This window comes from Antechinus flavipes, chromosome 2, assembly GCF_016432865.1.
Source record: "Antechinus flavipes isolate AdamAnt ecotype Samford, QLD, Australia chromosome 2, AdamAnt_v2, whole genome shotgun sequence".
NCBI classification, from domain to species: Eukaryota; Metazoa; Chordata; class Mammalia; order Dasyuromorphia; family Dasyuridae; genus Antechinus; species Antechinus flavipes.
The window spans coordinates 1,727,391-1,744,823 of NC_067399.1; the positions used below are offsets into that span (position 1 = coordinate 1,727,391).

General features: G+C 59.2%; 2 protein-coding genes across 2 annotated transcripts in view; both read left to right on the top strand.

Moving 5' to 3' along the window:
* The first annotated feature begins 41 nt into the window (after positions 1-41).
* ITSN2 (intersectin 2) overlaps positions 42-17,433 on the top strand; it is a 59,912-nt gene continuing 42,520 nt past the window's right edge. The window contains exons 1-3 of the mRNA XM_051974073.1: positions 42-409; positions 16,256-16,318; positions 16,865-16,957. Coding sequence (XP_051830033.1) covers positions 16,288-16,318; positions 16,865-16,957 — 124 coding nt within the window. The 5' untranslated portion in view covers positions 42-409; positions 16,256-16,287. The remainder of the gene's footprint in view (positions 410-16,255; positions 16,319-16,864; positions 16,958-17,433) is intronic.
* Positions 2,413-3,209, top strand: LOC127552313 (uncharacterized protein DKFZp434B061-like). Its single transcript, XM_051982883.1, has 2 exons — positions 2,413-2,861; positions 2,948-3,209. Exons 1-2 carry the CDS (start codon positions 2,413-2,415, stop codon positions 3,207-3,209), a joined length of 711 nt encoding a protein of 236 aa, XP_051838843.1.

Below are 17,433 nucleotides of genomic sequence, written 5' to 3' on the forward strand. Positions count from 1 at the left end.
ATCTCGCCAGACTTCATAGGACACCTCCCCTTTCCTATCCAGGCCCCTCGCTCTACCAGTCTCCTTGGAGAGGCTCCTTTCTAGGCCCCGCCCCTTCTGGTCTTGCCTTCTGCTTCCACGGTCCAATCTCCGCCCCCTCGCTCTCCAGGTTCCGCCCCCGGCTTTCCTCGGAAGGCCGTAACATGACGTTCTGGCGGGCGCGGCGACGTCGGGGTGACGCGCGGTGACGTCGGGGCGGGGCCGAGCGGAGCTGACAAGCGGCTTTGACAGGCGGCGCAGCAGCTGTTTCGCTCGCCGCTCCTAGTTCGTCAGCTCCTGAGCGCTGTCAGGACCCCTGCCGCGGATCCCCGCGGGCGGCCGGGGAAGCAGCGGAGGCGGAAGCGGAGGCAGAGGCGACGGGCGGCTGCAGGTGGGGGCGCGCGGGGGGGATGCGGGGGCGCACGGAAGCCGGAAGCAGGAAGGAGGCCCCTCTTCCGGTGTTGACTTCCTGGCCGCGGCGGGGACGGGGGAGGCGGAGGCGGCGGCGGCGGCCGCGGACGCCGAGCTCTACCGGCTCTCTGGTCTTCCCGCCTTCCCCGTGTCGTGGCTGCGGGACTGCCCACGCGCGGCTCGAGTGGGGGGCGACTGTGACAAGTCCGGCCCTCGCCACCGCCCTGCGAGGCGGGCGCTGTTGTGGGGAAGTTGAGGCGGTCACGGGGGCGGAAGGAGGGAGAACGTGGGAAGGCGGCAGCCACGGGGGCTGTGCCGTGTGCACCTTACGTGACGGGGCCCCTCAGGCTGTGCCGGAGCCTGCGGTCCTCCAGTGACCGGGGGAAGCGCTAGTCACGAGTCCGCGGGGGACGGAGCCGGAGGACAGAAGCGGGCCGAGAGTTCCCTCCCCCAGTGACTGGCCTGCGCTTCTGGGGGTGTCTGTCTGACCTCTTCCCCGTCCTCTCAGTTGCTGCAACCCGCAGCTTCTCCGCAGCCCCGCACTGGCTATTGCTGTAATGGGGGGAGGGGGAGAGGGCCAGGGATGTTCCCTCCCCCCGTAACTGGCCTGCGCTTGGCGGGGGGTGTCTGGCCTCTCCCCCCCCCCCCAGTCGCTGTAACGCGCAGCTTCTCTGCACCCTCTCCTTGGGCTGATGCAGTAACCACTGCGGGGCAGGGACAGGAGAGGGACAGCGCCGCTCCCTCCCCCAGTGACTGGCCTGTGCTTCTGGGAGGAGTCCCCTCCCCCCAGTCCCTGCAGCCCCAAGTGTCTCTGCACTCCCACTCCTTGGACTATTGCAGGAGCCACTGAGGGGCCGGGAGGGGCCAAGCCCCCTTGCCCCAGTAGATGCCAGCTTTCACCCCTGCTGTGATCCACACTTTGGGGTCCCTTCCCGGCTTGGGCCAGATAGACTTAGCCTCCCATCCTCAGGAAGGGTTTGAGTCGGGAATCCCAGCGGGTCCTTCCGTCCTTTGCCCTTTGGGCACCCCAGGAATCTCCCTTTGTGACCTGAGATGTGCTGACATCTGTGGGTGTCCTGGGGGTCCCCAGAAACCAAGGAAAAGCCCTCCCCCCGGGAGATTTCTACCTGTTATACTCGCATAGACAAGGTGCGTTCACACCCCGGCCTCCGGGACTCTGGAGACCATTGGGCTCTGAAGGCGCGGCCCCATGGGAGTGGAGGAGTGGGAATGGGCTTCTGGGCCAGAAGGGGGTGTGGGCGCCGCAGGGGGGAGGCACCTTGGAAGTTCTCAGGAATGTTGATTGTGAGGCCGGGGAGGAGCGGTGGCCCATCCCTGGTTCAGAATTGTTTCCTGAGGGCAGAGGAGGCCAGCTGCAGCTGTGCACTGCCTGTGGCTGAGGGCCGAGCCAGCTCAGCAGACCCTCGTCCAGAGGCCCCGGGTCGTGTCCAGTGGGAGCTTCCCCAAGGGGAGTTAGGCTGCGAGGCCTGCGAGCTGCCTCCGTTTGGTCCCCGAGGCTCAGGGAGGGGCCTCCCCCTCAGTAACAGCTGTCTGACCCCAGGTCCGGCGCCCTGCCCACCCCCAGGCTCTGAAGAAGCTCCTTAAAGTACAGGCAGGGCGTTCAAGGCCGTCCGCAGGCTGTCGGGGCCGCTCCTTTGGTCCTCCCTCTCCCCTGGCAGAGACGAGCGGCTTGGCCTGAGTGCTCTTTGCTTTCATGACCCCCTCCGAACCACTTCCCAACCAAGACTCCGCCAGAAGCCTCTCCCCGAAGGCTCCCTTGGCCTGGCCGGTCCAGAAGCATTTCTAAGCGCCTCCTATGTGCCAGGCCCGGGGGTAGGAGCACAAGAAACAGAAAGACCCATGTGGGGGTCTGGGAGAGGGATCGTCGGGAAAGTCTTCCTGGTGAAGGTGGGGCTTGTGCTGCATCCTGGGAGAAGGGAGGGATTCCGGTGTGGTAGGCAGAGATTGGCAGAGATGTTCGTGATGGCGCTCGACAGATACCTCCTACAACAGAGGCCCTACAAATACCCCCGACAGAGGCTCCCTACAATCCCCCCACAACAGAGACCCCCTGCAAATACCCCCCACAGAGGCTCCCTACAATCCCCCCACAACAGAGACCCCCTGCAAATACCCCCCACAGAGGCTCCTACAATCCCCCCACAACAGAGACCCCCTGCAAATACCCCCCACAGAGGCTCCCTACAATCCCCCACAGAAACCCCCTACAACAGAGACCCCCTGCAAATACCCCCCACAGAAACCCCCTACAACAGAGGCCCTACAAATACCCCTGACAGAGGCTCCCTACAATCCCCCCACAGAAACCCCCTACAACAGAGACCCCCTGCAAATACCCCCCACAGAGGCTCCTACAATCCCCCACAGAAACCCCCTACAACAGAGACCCCCTGCAAATACCCCCAACAGAGGCTCGCTACAATCCCCCCACAGACACCTACAACAGAGGCTCCCCACAGATACTCTCTATGATGCCCCTATGATGCCTCTATAACAGAGGTTCTCTACAAATACCCCCAACAGAGGCTCCCTACAATCCCCCACAGAAACCCCCTACAACAGAGGCCATGCAAATACCCCCCACAGAAGTTCCCTGCAATCCCCCCACAGAAACCCCCTACAACAGAGGCTCCCCACAGATACTCTCTATGATGCCCCTAAAGATACCCTCTATAACAGAGGTTCTCTACAAATACCCCCAACAGAGGCTCCTGACAACAGTCCCCCACACAGATAACCCCTACAGAGGCTTCCTGTAGCAGAGCCCCCTACAGTCCCCCCATATATATACCCGACAATCCCCCCCCATAGATGCCCCCTGCCATAGAGGTTCTCTACAAATACCTCCTACAGAGGCTCCCTACAAATACTCCCTATAACAGAGCCCCCCCCACACACACACAGATGCCCCCTCCAGAGACTCAGAGCTCAGGCGGCTTGCTGAGGATGCTCGTAAGGGGCTGGGGCCGCAGTTGAGATCCCGAGCCCAACCCAGGCCCACCTGAGTTGAGGCAGAGCAGACATCCCCAAGCTAGGTCAGGGCCTTCCAAAGCTCAGGATGCCAGAGGGAATAGGCGTCCCAGTGTCCGTGAAGGACAGTTATGTGGTGACCTGGGCACGAGACAATCCCTTGGGCTACTGGGATGACCCAGAGTGGTCGGGATCCAGAGGCTGTTGGAGTGTTTCAGGAGAGAGATTGGGGGGGTCTTCTTCCCTTTCTTGAATAGCCCAGTTGTCCCCATTATCTAGTCACACTTCCTGAGAGCAGGGACTCCCCTGTGGCTCCCGTGTTTATGTTTCTAGTTTCACTGAGAAGTCCCACCAGCGGGTCCGCAGGGGTGCCCGGCACTTCCCTTCAGCCTGAACCCCCAGTTCCCCATGGTTCAAAATCCCGGCCCTTCTCTCAGCCCTCAGCCTCCCCTCTGTGCCGAGGCTTGGCGTCCTGCTTTCCGGCGTCTCCCATCTGATCCCTGTCTCCCACAGTGATCGTAGGGCTGGGCAGTGGCAGGTGCTCATGGGATCGCTGTTTGTAATGGGTTTTTAAAGCGCCTTCATGAACCCCAGGGGAAGGGCCCCTGGGCCTGCCCACCCCACGGTGCCACGATGTGATGCCCCCCAAGGCGAGTGTCTCCTTCCTGTGGCCTCGGCCTTGGGGACACAGTCGCCCTCCCATTCCCATGGGGAAGACGCGTGATACTTGACAGAATATCGCCTCTCTTTACCAGGACGCGTCCAGTAGCTGCGTCCGGCTCACGGCTTCCCGCCCCAACTGCTTCTGGCAGGCCGGGGGCACCTCTGCCCGCAGTTCATTTCGGTTCCCAGTGACTGAGTTGGGGAACGGGTGCGCGTCTATGTTCCTGCATTCTGTCTTGAATGAAAGGAGGCGTGTGCACGGCCGCAAGGAGCCTTTCTGCTTCTCGCTTGGGACTGTCTTTTGCATGCTTCCCTCCGCCGGGGGTCACAGGCCGGTAGCGGGCCCTGAGTTCCTCCTCTCCTGTTTCCGCTCGGGCAGGGCCGGGCCAGCTGCTCGCGTGTCAGAAAGGCGAGGTGGCCAGCGCCCCCCTCGGCATTGGCCCGTTGCGCGCCAGCGGGATTAACTTTCTCCCCCATCCGTCGCCATTGACGTTCCTGTAGTGAGAATCTCGGCCTCTGGGAGCCGGTTTGGTCTGGGGCTCACACACCCAAATTTAGAAAATCTCCATAGGGAGGCCTTTGTGACTTGGTGCCCCTTGCCCAGTCCCTGTGGAAGAAGAAGGTTCTTCCAGGCCCAAGGACCAGCTCTTGGTTCGCTCTAGTTCCTGGGGCCAGGGCTGCGTGGGCCTCTCCAAAGGGAGTCAGTTGGGTTCTCTGCCCGCCTGTTCCGGGGTCGCCAGCGCCATCCTTTCCAGTGGGGACTCGTGGGTTTCTGGCATGGTTTTTGAGAGCCCAACTTGAGCCCCCAAGTGGGAGTGTTGTGGAGGGAGTTTTTCTTGAGGGTCATCGGAGCATAGATAGATGTGGCCGCCCTTTGTCCCCGTTTCTGCCCCGTGACGGGCCCCCTACCTTCATCTGTTGAGTGAAAGGACGGGCTCCTTCTCGCTCACGTGAGACTAGAGAACCCTGCATGTGCCTCCTCTGTGTGGGGCCTCTCTCGACCCTTTCTGTCAGAACCTTGCCAGCCCAATTCCAGATTAGGGTTCTTGGGTGGCCCAGAAAACCGGCTGTGTGAGGTTCTGATGGAAGAGAGGCTGTTCCCCCCGGCCGCGCTTTCCCACTGTGCTGGGATTTGAAAAGGGAGGAGGACCTTGATTCTCCTTTAGCTGTCTCCTTTTCTCTTCGCTGGGTCGGCCTGGTGCTAGTGGAAGCTGCAGCAAAGGATTGCAGTGCTCCCTTTTCCCAGGTCGCGTTGGTTGCCCTTTGAGGTTGGCTCACACTGGGCATCCAGGGGCTGTTTGTGGCCCCCCCGGGTTGTCCTGTGCCCAGCGCGGCATTTGGGTCTGAGGAAGGGGGGCTTCTGGGTGGAGGGGCCCGGGACTCGGACAGGTCATGCTTTTCTATTCTTTGGGGGCAGAGCGAGCCGGGCTCTCGGGAAGCATGCATCCGGAGAGAGTGGGGGGTTCTTCCCGGGCAGCTTAAAGGCCCCCGGAGTCAGCGCATTGTAGGTGCTTTGAGTGACTGGGTTCCTCCTTCCGAGAGCGTGCCTTCCTTCCCTGAGGCCTGACTACAACCCTTACATCAGCTTGAGAAGGGAGAGGAGATCTGCCTCGAAGGTCCGTTCTGGCTCCGACGTGTGTTTCAAGGTCGCTGCAGGCTCACGCAGAGGGCACTTATTTGGGAGGCACCTGCTGGGGGCAGAAGGAAGGCACGGGCCCGAGTGCCAGCAGCAGAGACAGAACTGAGAAAGGGCCCGGGCCTGCCCTCCCCCACCCGTGCCCAGTGCCCGGGGTCAGGCCGGCTGGCATGAGGGCCCCCAGCGGGGCTGGGGCGCAGTGGGCCGGTGAGCTCAGCGGGCCGTGTCCTCCCCAAGTTTGTTGCGGTCTCTCCTTGTTGTCAGCACCGGAAGCAGACTTGCAAGGTCGGTGGATCTGGGCCCCCGCTTGGGGCTTGTGGGCTGCAAGTCAGACTGCCGGAAAGACTGAGGAAGCTGGTCAGAGCAGAAGTGAGGGGGGGGGGCGCCCTGGGCTGGGGGGGGGGCCTAGGGAGTGGCAGAAGCGCCAGCTGCCGACTCCATTGCTCAGAGGAAATGATCACGTGGGGTTGGTCGGTCTTGCCATTATTTCTCCCGGTCTTTCTGTGGCCCAAATGTGTCCATTTGAGCCTGGGGGCGGGGGGGGTGGGGGTGGGGTGGAGCCTCCCCTCTGTCCCTTGGAGGGAGCTGGCTGGCCCGAAGCCCCCAGAGGAACAGCACGTTCTGAGCCTGGGGGGAGAGATGCGATTGAGTGACAGGGGGGCACTGGGTGGCCGCCATAGCCTCTGGTGCAGGGGCATCGGCCCGGGCAGTCACCGCAGCAGGCACTTGGCGTCAGGGCTGAGCGTGGACATTCCTCCCTCCTCGTGCCCGGCTCCCGGCCCCCCTGCCTTTCTTGGGGTGGACTGGGGGAGCGCGCCGGCTTTTGTTGTCAGAGGAGAGATGTGGTCAAGACCAAAGGGACAGCTCGCTGCAGTGGGTGGGGAGCCAGCCAAGAAAGGGCTCTGGGCAGGCCGCTGACGAGCTTGGCTGGGGAAGGGCCTCTTCGGGAGTCACAGACCCTGCTCCCATCCCCCGGGGAGCAGGGGGCGGGGGGAGCGCCCTGTGAGTCAGGGCCATGGCGCAGCCCCGTTCCCGGAGGCAGGGGTGAATCACGTTCCGGCCTTTGTGGCAGCAGGAAGGAAGCCCGCCCTGCTCTCAGGGCCATGGCAGGAAGGCCGGCTCTGCCCGGACCCTCCTCGGGGGGGCTCTCCCACCCGGGGAGGCTCTGTGCCAGGCAGGTGCTGGCGAGCTTACCAAGAACGGGGCTCGCCGCTCCTCAGGCCTGGAGCAGAGAAGGGGGAGAACTGGGAACTCTCAGCCGGAGGGTCTGGGCCCGGGCCGGAGTTCGGAGGAACGGCTCCGGTCCAGACTGGATCCCGGAAGTGACTGGAAGCCAGCGGAGTCCCGCGGTGGGGGAAGGGATGTCCCACGGGACCAGGCGGGAGGGTACTGGGGCCTCACAGAAGCAGAGTTTGCTTAGCTGGGCAAATGTTCCCCTTCGCTCGGGGTCCTCGTCCGCAAGCTGGGGCAGTGACGGCCCCGCCAGATGAACCCGCGAGTCCTCGGCGCGCCGCCTGGCACGGGGCTGCCGCTGGGCCAAGACTCCATTCCTCTCTTCGGCTCGTTTTCCAGATGAGGAAACCGAGGAAAACGCAGTTTAGGGACTTGCCCAGGGTGACACTAATAAGTATCTGAGGCCAGACTGGAGGGAGGGAGGGAGCTGCTTGTGCACACGGCGGTCTGGGCCCCCTCCCTGGGAGCGAGGGAGGGGCGCAAGGTGAGAGGAAGCAGTGAGGGGGAGGCTGGGGGAGGCACCACAGGCCTGCATCCACTTGGAGCAGCAGCCCATGAGTTGGGAGGGAGGCCGGGCTGGGGCCTAGCAGGGGTCTTTGGGATAAGTGGGAGGGGGCTCAAGAAGGTGCTGAAGGGTCTGGATGCGGAAGGGGGGCAAGCGGGGAGGGATCGGGCAGAGTGGAGGGTGGGCGAGGCAGTCTGCCAGTCCCTGGGAACCGTCTCACTTCCACTGGCAGAAAGGAAACGGCCCCCACACCCAGAGCTAACTTTGCTTCTGTCTGGGGGTAACGTGCAGATCAAGAAGCGCCTAATGGTGGGTGTTCTGGGAGGGGGAGGCAGGAATCGGGGAGCTGTCTGTCCGAGCTGGTGCCGGAGCCCGGGGGTGCAGGAGGGAGGCTCCCAGGAGCTGCCCCGAGCAGGCACGGGGCAGATGGAGCCGGACCATGGCGTGGGGGAAGGGCCCGGACCGAGGTTTGCTGGCCCTGTCCTCCAGACTGGCACTGCCCAGCGCGGTGGCCTCCTGGGGCCCGGCACCGTCTGCCTTTCCAACCCGCTTAGCCACCTGACTGCAGACCGGCCGGGCAACGTCGGGGGAGGCAGGGCCCGACCCTCCGGCCGCGCCAGCTCGCTGCTTTTGGACTACCTGGCTCTGTGGGCCAGCGTCCCCCACGGCCCTTGCACTGTTTCAGATTCTGGGCCTCCTTTCTGCTCCCAGGGTTCAGCCCCCTCCTCGTCAAGGCAACTTGCATTTCCATCTGGGTTGTGCGTGTTTCCCTGATGGAACATAAGCTTCTGGTGGGCAGCCAGGTTCCCATAGTGCACCGGGCCATTTGGCTTAGGGAGGAGAGAGCTGCTCCCTGCCAGGAACGCCTGCTGGCCTGGCACTGCCCGAGAGGGGGGAGGGGCTGCTGCCCCCATTTTGCCTTGGATCAGGAAGGTAGAGGAGTGTTCCCGTTACGCAGCGTAATGAAGGGGGCAGGAGTCGAGGGCTGCCAGCCTTGGGCCCCAGGTTAGCCAGGGTCAGCCCCAGGGGCCTCCAGTATTTCAGGCCAAGCTTTCCGTCAGTGTCATGCGCTCCTCTCCTCGGCTGGGCTTCTGGTTGCCTTTTGTTTTTACTGATTGCCTTCTTCTGAATCTATGGCCTGCCCCTCCCTGCCCAGATCCCCCTCCCTGCCCAGATCTCTTTCTAAAAGAAAGAAAACATCAGGAAAGGAGCCGGGTGGCCCCCAGGACAGCCACGCATGGTCCTCCGCCCCTTCCCGCCCCCTTCCAGGGCCACGTCCTCCACCCCTGGGGGCCAGGCTTCTCGGTCAGGGTCATCGTTCCTCCGCGCCGTGTTTCCCTGCTCTCCTTATTGCAGAGACCGCGGTGGAGAAGCGGGGAGTGAATGGCAGGGAGCCTTGGTACTAGAAAGCCGGGATTCCCCTCCTGCCCCGGGGGGCCCCGGCCCGGGCAGAAACCCCCCGACCCTCAGAATCAGGACCCGAGCCAGAGGCGGAGGAAGCGGGCCCAGGGCCTTGTGAGACGTCTGGGAAGCTCTGTGACTCTCGCCCGGGGGCCGGCGGGAAGCGTCTGCCTCCGAGGGGAGGGGGCAAGGGACAACTCTTCTTGATCCACAGCAGAAACCCCGCGGAGCCCTGGGTGCCCCCGCCCCGTCACCCCGTCACCTTCCTGGTCCTGGGCAGCACCTTGGCCAGCCGTGGCTGTGCTGGGGGTCCCAGGCAGCACAAGTGAGGTCCACCTTATTGTCCCAGTGTAAAGGGGGAGCAGTGGTACCTTTCCAGCGCGCAGTTGAGCAACACGGACATGTCACTGCCCTCTGGGAGGGCAGCCCGATGGCGTGGTGACTCAGAACTGACCCCCACCCCAGAATTCTCCTGGGCCCCCTGCATTCTGGCCTAAGAGAAACACAGCTTTCCCTCTGTCCTTAGGAGCCCTTCCCTGTGCTGCTGTTTTGTTTTTTCCACATTTCACCTTAAACCTGACTTATTAAAGGGCTTGGGCTGGCCCAGGACCCTCCCCCCCAAGCATCAGCAGGCCTGCCCCAGAGACCAAAAGGAGGCGCCCCTGGCCTCGGGCTTCCCACCGGAGCCTGTACGAGTATGAGGAGGATCCCCTGGAAGGGGAAGCTTTAGCCGAGGGTTCTGAAACACCCCCTGTCTTCCCAGGGAGCACACAGGCCTTTCCTTCTCGCCTTTTCTCCTCTGGGAAAGAGATCAGACTTGGGGTCTGCACTCGCTTACTCCCGGTGCCAACTTCAGCACCTGCCCCCCGGCCGCCATCTTCGGACCCAGCCCTCCCCCGCCCTCAGCACCCTTCGCAGGGTTGCCACAGGGCCCCCGTGTCTATAAGTGACCCCGAAGATTTCAGCCCACAAAAGATGGTTCTGCTACAAAGGCTCGTCCCTGAGGTGCCCCCAGTCTGAGGAGGCCTTGAGGGCCCTCTTCCTTCGTGAGTGTTTGCCCATGGTAAGGCCTTCAGGATCCATTTTTTAACATTTGTTTTCCCGATTACATCTTAAAACACTTTTTTTGGTTTGAGTTCCACGTTTTCTCTCTCCCTCCTCTTCCTCTCCCTGAGGCGGGACCAGCAGTTATCCGTGTGCGGTCATGCACAGCACTTGCATGTTAGCCATTCCACACAGGAACATTCAAATGAGAAACAGAGAAATGGGCGCTCCAAGCCAGCCCCGAGTGCGAATCTTCCTTTTGATTCCCTGGGGGCGCTAGTCTAATGTCTGCCCTGGTTACTTCTTGGAAGATGAGGGAAACACTTGCCTCAGCTGCCCAGGGAGAGTGAGAGGACGTGGGGGGTCCCCAGATGCCACAGCAAGGGGCACTTTTCTCTGACTCTTAAGAAGGGCTGGGCCGAGGGGGCCACTCTGGCTCTTTCTCCTTCCCCTCCTCCCCGCGGTTACTGCTTTCAGTACCTCGGAGAGCGCTTTCCTCCCTGCTGGGGGGGCCCATGGCCCACTGTGTGCTTCATCCTTGTTACCAGCGGACCAGTTGTCCAGTCCCACTTCTGGATTGTCGGCTTTTGGGTGGGTCTGTTCGTTTTTACCTCCAGCTGGTGGGGTCAGTGGTCAGATCTTTCTAGGCAAGGGGCCTTCTGGCCAAACTTGGGGCCGTCCCCTGCTGACTGATTTCACAGCTGTTGTGTCCTGTGGTCATCTGAGCTGTCCCCAGGGTCAGAAGGCTTTTCTTGGAATCCCCCCTTCCCGCACACACGCTTCCCTCTGGCCTCCCACTCACCTTCAGCTCTTGGAGGGCAGAGATTGCTTCACTTTGAGTGGGGAACTTGGAGGTACGTTTTCCGTGTCACGGTGGTTTGTAATGATGGAACCCCTCAAGAAGGGGCGGGCTCAGTGAAAAACTTTTCCTCCCCGGATCCTACACTTGTCAGGCAGCGCGCATTCAGAGGCCTTTGGGGCGGGCGCCGAAGGAGCTAAATGCTTTGGGTTCAAGAAAAGGCAAAAATGGGGTCCCTGGCCACAAGGAGCTCGGGCAGAGACAGATCCTCCCGGGCGAGTTTCCAGCAGCGAGCAGAGGTTTGGACGCTCACTCCCGCCAGGCCCCTCAGAGGCACTTCTCGTGGCGCGGACGGGTTCAGCAGTTTCAGAGCTCAGGGTGCTCACACACGCCCATTGATGTCACATTAGTTTTTAACAGTTCCACATCCTCCATCTTGGCCCCCCTCCCCCCCTCCTGAGAGGGCTGGCCGTGCGTGTGCAGGTATGTAGAGCTTATTTCCCTGTTAGCCGTGTCAGAAAAAAAATCCAAGAAGGGCAAGTGAAGGAAGGTTTGCCTCGGTCGCACTCCCGGATCCTCGCCGGAGGATGATGGAGTCTTGGGTCATCATCTTGATCCTGGTCTCCACATCTTCACCACTCTTGCTGTGGCCGTGGCCAGTGTCGTCCCGGCCACTTTGAGTAGATGGAGGGGTAGCTTTGGTGAGGATGGCACGAGCAGCTGGCCCCACTAGGAAAGGTGTGTGGGAAGCCAGGACAAAGGCGAGAAAGGCTGAGGCCAGCCTTGCTGCTTCCAGACACTCAGGGGTATGGAGGAAGGATGGGAAGCTAGGGAAAGGCCACGTGCTGGAGAGCGTGCCGGGGCTGCCGGATGTCAGGCCAAGCAAAGGCAGCTCCTGCCCTCCTGGAACCTGCCCTCAGGTGGGCAAGTCTTGGCACTGATCAGGCGGTCCTGAGTTTTTCAAAGTTAATTGTCTTTAATATTGGTGTTATTTGTAAATTGTTCTCCTGGTTCTGCTTACTTTACTTTGCGTCTGATCCTACAAGTCTTGCCAGTTTTTCTGAAACCATCCCCTTCACCATTTCCTACAGCACAGTACCATTGTATCCCATTCACATACCATCCCTTGTTCAGCCGTTCCCCAGTGGATGGGCATTCCCTCAATTTCTCGTTCTCTGCTCCCACAAAAAAACCTGCTGTACATATGGACCCCTTTCCACTAACTTCCTCTGATCCCTTCCCTAATATGCACAACTTGATGACATTTTGATCAGAGTTCCACATTGTTTTCCAGAACAGCCAGCCCAGTTCACAGCCCCACCAATGTGCTTTAACAAACCAGCTTTCCTACGATCCCTCTAGCATTGCCATTTTCCTTTTGCCCAACCTTACTAATATGATGCTAATGAAGTGATACTTAAGAGTCGTTTTCATTTGCATTTTTCCTAATCATTTGTGAACTCAGGAGTCTTTTCTAAGTTTGTTGATAGCTTGGATCTCTTCCTCTGAAAACTGCCTTAGAAGTTGGAGTCAATGATAGGTAGGCAGGTAGATAAGGGGATGGATGGATGGATAGATAAATAAATAAATAGATGGATGGTTAGATGGATAAATTGATGGATGGGTGGATGGAAACACACACACAGAGATGTGTACATCTCTGGTCTTGTCACCTCATACCCTTCTATCATCACAACCATCACAGTCAGCTGCAGGGATGCACTCATTGCTAGGATCAAATAGAAAATCTCCCTTAGCTTGGCCCTTTCTCACACTGGCCTCCTCTCTTCATTTTCTGTGCACTCCCATCTCCCCACTCTGCATTTTTTCTTGACTGTGCCCACTCCCTGGAATGCTCTCTTTTTTTCCCTCCTCCTCCTTGCTCTCCTGGCCTTCTTCAGTACTCAGCACAACTCCCTTCCCCAACAGGCTGCTTTTTTTTTCTTGGCCAGTAATGGAGTTCATTTAATGAGTTTTCTTTGACTAAATGAGATTTTACTTTTCCCCCAATTATATGTAAAAAGTGTTTCACTTTTTTTTTTTTTTAGATTTTGAGTTCCAAATGTATCTTTCCCTCTTTCCTCTCCTCCTTCCCTGAGACAGTAAGCAGTCTGATATAGAGTAAACATGTACAATTATGTGAAACATTTCTATTTCAGTCTTTTTTTGTAAGAAGAGTTAAACAAAAAAAAGTGAAAAAAATCATATGCTTTAGTCTGTATTCAGACAACATCAATTCTTTCTCTGGAGGCGGATAGCATTTTGCCTCATGAGTCTTTGGGATTATCTTAGGTCATTGTATTACTGAAAATAGCCAAGTCATTCCTATTTCTTTGTGCTACAATCTTGCTGTTCCTGTGTTTAATATTCTCCTAGTTCTGCTCACTTCACCTTGTATCATTTATCTAAGTCTGGAGGTTTTTCTTTAAAATAGGTATTTCAGTAATCTTTTCAATAATCATCCTGTATTAATTTATGACCAAAGAAGAACTAGAGATAATTACTGATCACAAAATAGAAAAATTTGATTATATCAAATTGAAAAGTTTTTGTACAAACAAAACTAATGCAGACAAAATGAGAAGGGAAGCAATAAACTGGGAAAACATTTTTACAGTCAAAAGTCTGATAAAGGCCTCATTTCCAAAATATTTAGAGAATTAACCCTAATTTATAAGAAACCAAGCCATTCTCCAATTGATAAATGGTCAAAGGACATGAACAGACAATTCTCAGACGGAGAAATAGAAATTATTTCTAGCCATAATAACCATCCTGTATTCTTTCAACCATCCTATATGTCATTTCTCATAGTACAATAGTATTATACTATTGTATATTGTATTTTTCAATACTGTATTTTCAATAGTATTCCATTGCAATAGTTTCCATTTCAATATTGCTGTCATATTTTAGCCGTTTAACGGCTTGTTTAGCTGTTCTCCAATTGATGGGCATCTCTTTGACTTCCAGTTCTTTGCCACCACAAAATTCTGCTGTAGATATTTTTGTACAGATGTGTCCTTTCCCTCTTTCAGATGTTTTTGGGATGTAAACCTAGCAGAGGTAGTGCTGGATCAAAGCATATGCAGTTTTGTAGCCCTTTGACCATAGTTCTAAATTGCTCTCCAATTCAATCAGTTGACAGCTCCACCAACAATGCATTAGTGTCCCAGTTTTCCCACATCCAGCGTTTCCTTTTTTGTTATCTGATGGATGTGAGGCCTCTCAAAGTTGTTTTAATTTGCATTTCTCTCACTAAGAGTGATTTAGAGCATTTTTTCACACGGCTGCAGATTTGATTTCATCTGAAAACTTCCCGTCCATATCCTTTGACCATTTATCAGTTGGGGAACAACTTGTATTCTTATAAATTTGACTCAGTTCTTTATATATTGGAGAAGTGAGTTCGCTTATCGGGAACACTGGCTATAAAAAATGCTTCCCATTTTTCTGCTCTCCTCCTAATTTTGGTTGCATTGGATTTTGGGAGCGTGTGTGTGTGTGTGTGTGTGTGTGCGTGTGTGTGCGCGTGTGTGTGCACCCACATGCTCACGGAAAGGCTTTTAAAGTGCACATAATCACAATGACCCCCTTTACATTTTGTAACGCACTCTGTAATGCAGTGTAAAACATGACAGTGTTTGGTCCTAAACTCTTCCCTTACCCGGAGGCCTGAGGGGCAAGGGGATCCTTGCTCTGTTAATCTGTTTATAGCCCCAACTGCTGGTGCCCGGGGGGCCCTAAATGCTGTCCATGCTTGTGTGGCCTTAGTGGTTCCCACGGTTCCCCCCTCCCTGTCGCCCCCTCTCGGCCTGCTGGTGGCGCTCACGTCCTGCGGAGGCTGGGGATGGCCAAGATGGAGTCCTCAGGTGGCCGGACCTGGGCTAGCAGGAAGAGGAGGGATTCTCCTTGGGGAGCCCTCGTAACCAAGGCCTTTCCAGGCCTGCAGGCTCTTGGGGAAGTGTTAGAGCCTGGCAGGGGTCGGCTCCCCTCCGGCTTTGGGGGATCTCATTCACAGGCGGCTCAGAGTTTCCCAAGTCAGCGTTGGGGTCAAGCGCATGGGGCAGAATCCTTCGTGTTTCCAACACGTCCTTTGCCGGGGCTCAGAGCTGGTGTCCTTGGACAGCCGTGCTCCCCGCCTCCGTCCTCCCCTCCCTCTCTTTCCTCTGTTAAGCAAGGAAGTCAGTCCTTCTCTGGTCTCGAGTTTCCGCTGCTTGTGAAATCAGGTTGGACCGGATGACTTGGGGGGGGGGGGGGCTTTTACTTCCTAATCTCACATTCGCAGTCGGTGGCTCTTCGTAGGGACGGCTAACATGGGGCAATGCTCTCTTGTGCCCCAGGGCCCTTCTGCGGGCTCTTCGCCTGCAGACAGGGCTGGAAACGGGGCTCCCGCCCTTCCGAGGGCTCATTTTAGAAGCGTTCCCCACGGGCGGCTCCCGAAGGGAAGCGTCTTCTCGTCCGGCTTTGGGGGCGCCTTTGTCCCGGAGCTGGCGCTGAGCTTGGCCACGTCCTTATGGAGTTGGAGAGCACTGCGTGGTGACTGCGCACCAAACCCAGCTTCGCCGTTGTTCCCCTGAATGATCGAGCCCTGGCGGCCGTCTGCAGGAGGGGCTTAAACCCTGCTTCTCCCACGGCTTCTCCGCGACCTCGGGCACCGACGGCCTCTCTGGACCTCAGTTTCCCCACGCCCTGTGGCTCTAAGGGCCCGTGACCCTCGTGCCGGCTTGTGCCCATCTCTCAGTGCACTGAGTCTGGTTGAGAGAAAGAACTCGACGTTCTCTTTGTCTTCTGACCTTACAAGACGTGTGTTTTAAGGGGAGAGGGAGAGCTCCCTGGGGCCGGGGTCTCCGCAGTGGGGGCTGGGCCGGACCCCACAGGATGTCAGAGTGAGGGGGAACGGATGGCCACGTCCATGCGGCAGGACTTCGGCCCCTCGCCCTTTCCCACCCCTCCCCCTCAGCATGCGGGACAAGTCGGGCCCAGTGTCGGCTGGTCTCCTCAGTGGATCGTGCCACAAAGATTGCGCGCCTCCTCACAGGGGTCCCCCCAAAACGGGGCCCCCTCCCCCAGTTACCCGGCAGCGCCCGCAGTGCCTGGGCGGCTCCTCCGAGGCGGGGCACGAGTTGGGCCCGAGGAGCCGGTCTGGCCGCCTCAGCTGCTGCTCCCACACCCGCAGCCTGATCCCACCCCTTCCTCTCTCACCCTTCCCCCCTCCCCCGGCTCGGGCTCCTGGGAGACTCCATCAAAGGCTCCCGCTCTCCCAGGCCGGCCCTCGCCTCCATCGTCGCCCTCCCGCCTCCTGTGGGGTCCGGTTTCCTCCCCCACCCCCAGCTGGCCGTGGGGATAGAACGGAAGCTTTTTGAGGGAACACTTCCCTCGTGCCCGGCAGGGTGCCCGGTGCCCAGGAAGCGCTCCGCCTGACGAGGGAGGGAGGGAGGGGCGCCAGCTGGGCTGCGGGACAGACGCTCGGCTCCTTTCCCAGGATTCCCTGTGAGTGACTCCCGACCCCACGGGACGGGGGAGCTGAGCGACACGTCTCTTCTTGTTGCAGATGGCCGAGAGCTGCCAGGCCGGCCCCGGACCATGATGGCTCAGTTTCCTGCCGTCATGAACGGTGAGATGGCGGGGGGCGCGGGGCGGGAGGCGGGGGCTTCCTCTAACCGCTGGGGCTGAGAGAGTGGGGCCTGGAGCCCCCCGAGGGCCCGCGCTGCTTCCGCCAGCCTTTGGGAGCCCCGGGCCTCTCCCTTAGACCCTCCACAAGGGCTCCTGCTATTAAAGTTTCACAAGCGCGGCCGGACCTTGGGGGGCTCCCTCCCCGCCCTCGCTTTCCAGCCTCCTGGTTAGTTTTGTCTCTTCCTATTCAATCGATTCTCCCCCTTCTCCCTCTCCTCCTCTTCCTCCCCTTCTCCCTCCTCCCTTCCCCTCGCACTTCTCTCCTTCCTCCTCTTCCTCCCCCCTTCCACAGGGGGGAGCTAACCTCGGGGTGGACGTCACGGCCGGCGGATGGCTGTTTGTGGTCATCAGTCTTGGCCGGTGTCCAGCTTAGCCCTTCCCCGTCACTCTGTGCCATCCGGCCCCCTGACGGCCGGTGCTCCCCTCGGGGGGATGCTGTGCTCCCGGTCGGCGGCGTCTCACGGGGGCCCTTCCCCGTGTGTTCCAGGAGGCCCCAACATGTGGGCCATCACCTCAGAGGAGCGGACCAAGCACGACAAGCAGTTCGACAGCCTCCGGCCCGCTGGCGGACATATCACAGGTCAGTGCGGCGCCCCCCGGCGGCCGGGAGGGCCGAGACCCCTTGCGCGGCTAACCCGGCGCCTCGGAAGCCTCCGGCCTCCTCCCCACATGTCCCCGAGACTGATCGTCGTCGAGGTTCGGCCGGACATCCGCCTGAGACCGGCCGGGACCTGGGGGAGGAGGGCAGGGCCGGGCCAGGACGGGTTATTGGCTGGGCAGAGGGCTGCTTTGGGGGACAAAGAGGGGGCACCCACATGGATGAAGCGCCTCCTGTGTGCCAGGCCTGGGGGCTCTCACCAGGAGCGGGTCCGGCCCCATCTTCCTGGACCCCCCTCCCAGGGGAGAGGGCCGGCCCGCCCTTGTAGCTCCTAATCAGCAGCCCGGCCCCCGGCAAGGGCCCACCCCGGCCTCTGACAGATGTCAGACCCCCCCCTCCCCAGGGGTCCACCCCGGCCTCCTGGCGGGCTTCAGCCTCCCTGCCTGGCACCGATCAGG

Bases quoted from the DNA above. Each gene is read 5' to 3' on its own strand.
- LOC127552313 (XM_051982883.1), top strand. From the start codon at position 2,413: ATGGCGCTCGACAGATACCTCCTACAACAGAGGCCCTACAAATACCCC. The intron at 2,862-2,947 runs GCTCGCTACAAT...CCTCTATAACAG, and splicing joins TGCAAATACCCCCAACAGAG to AGGTTCTCTACAAATACCCC.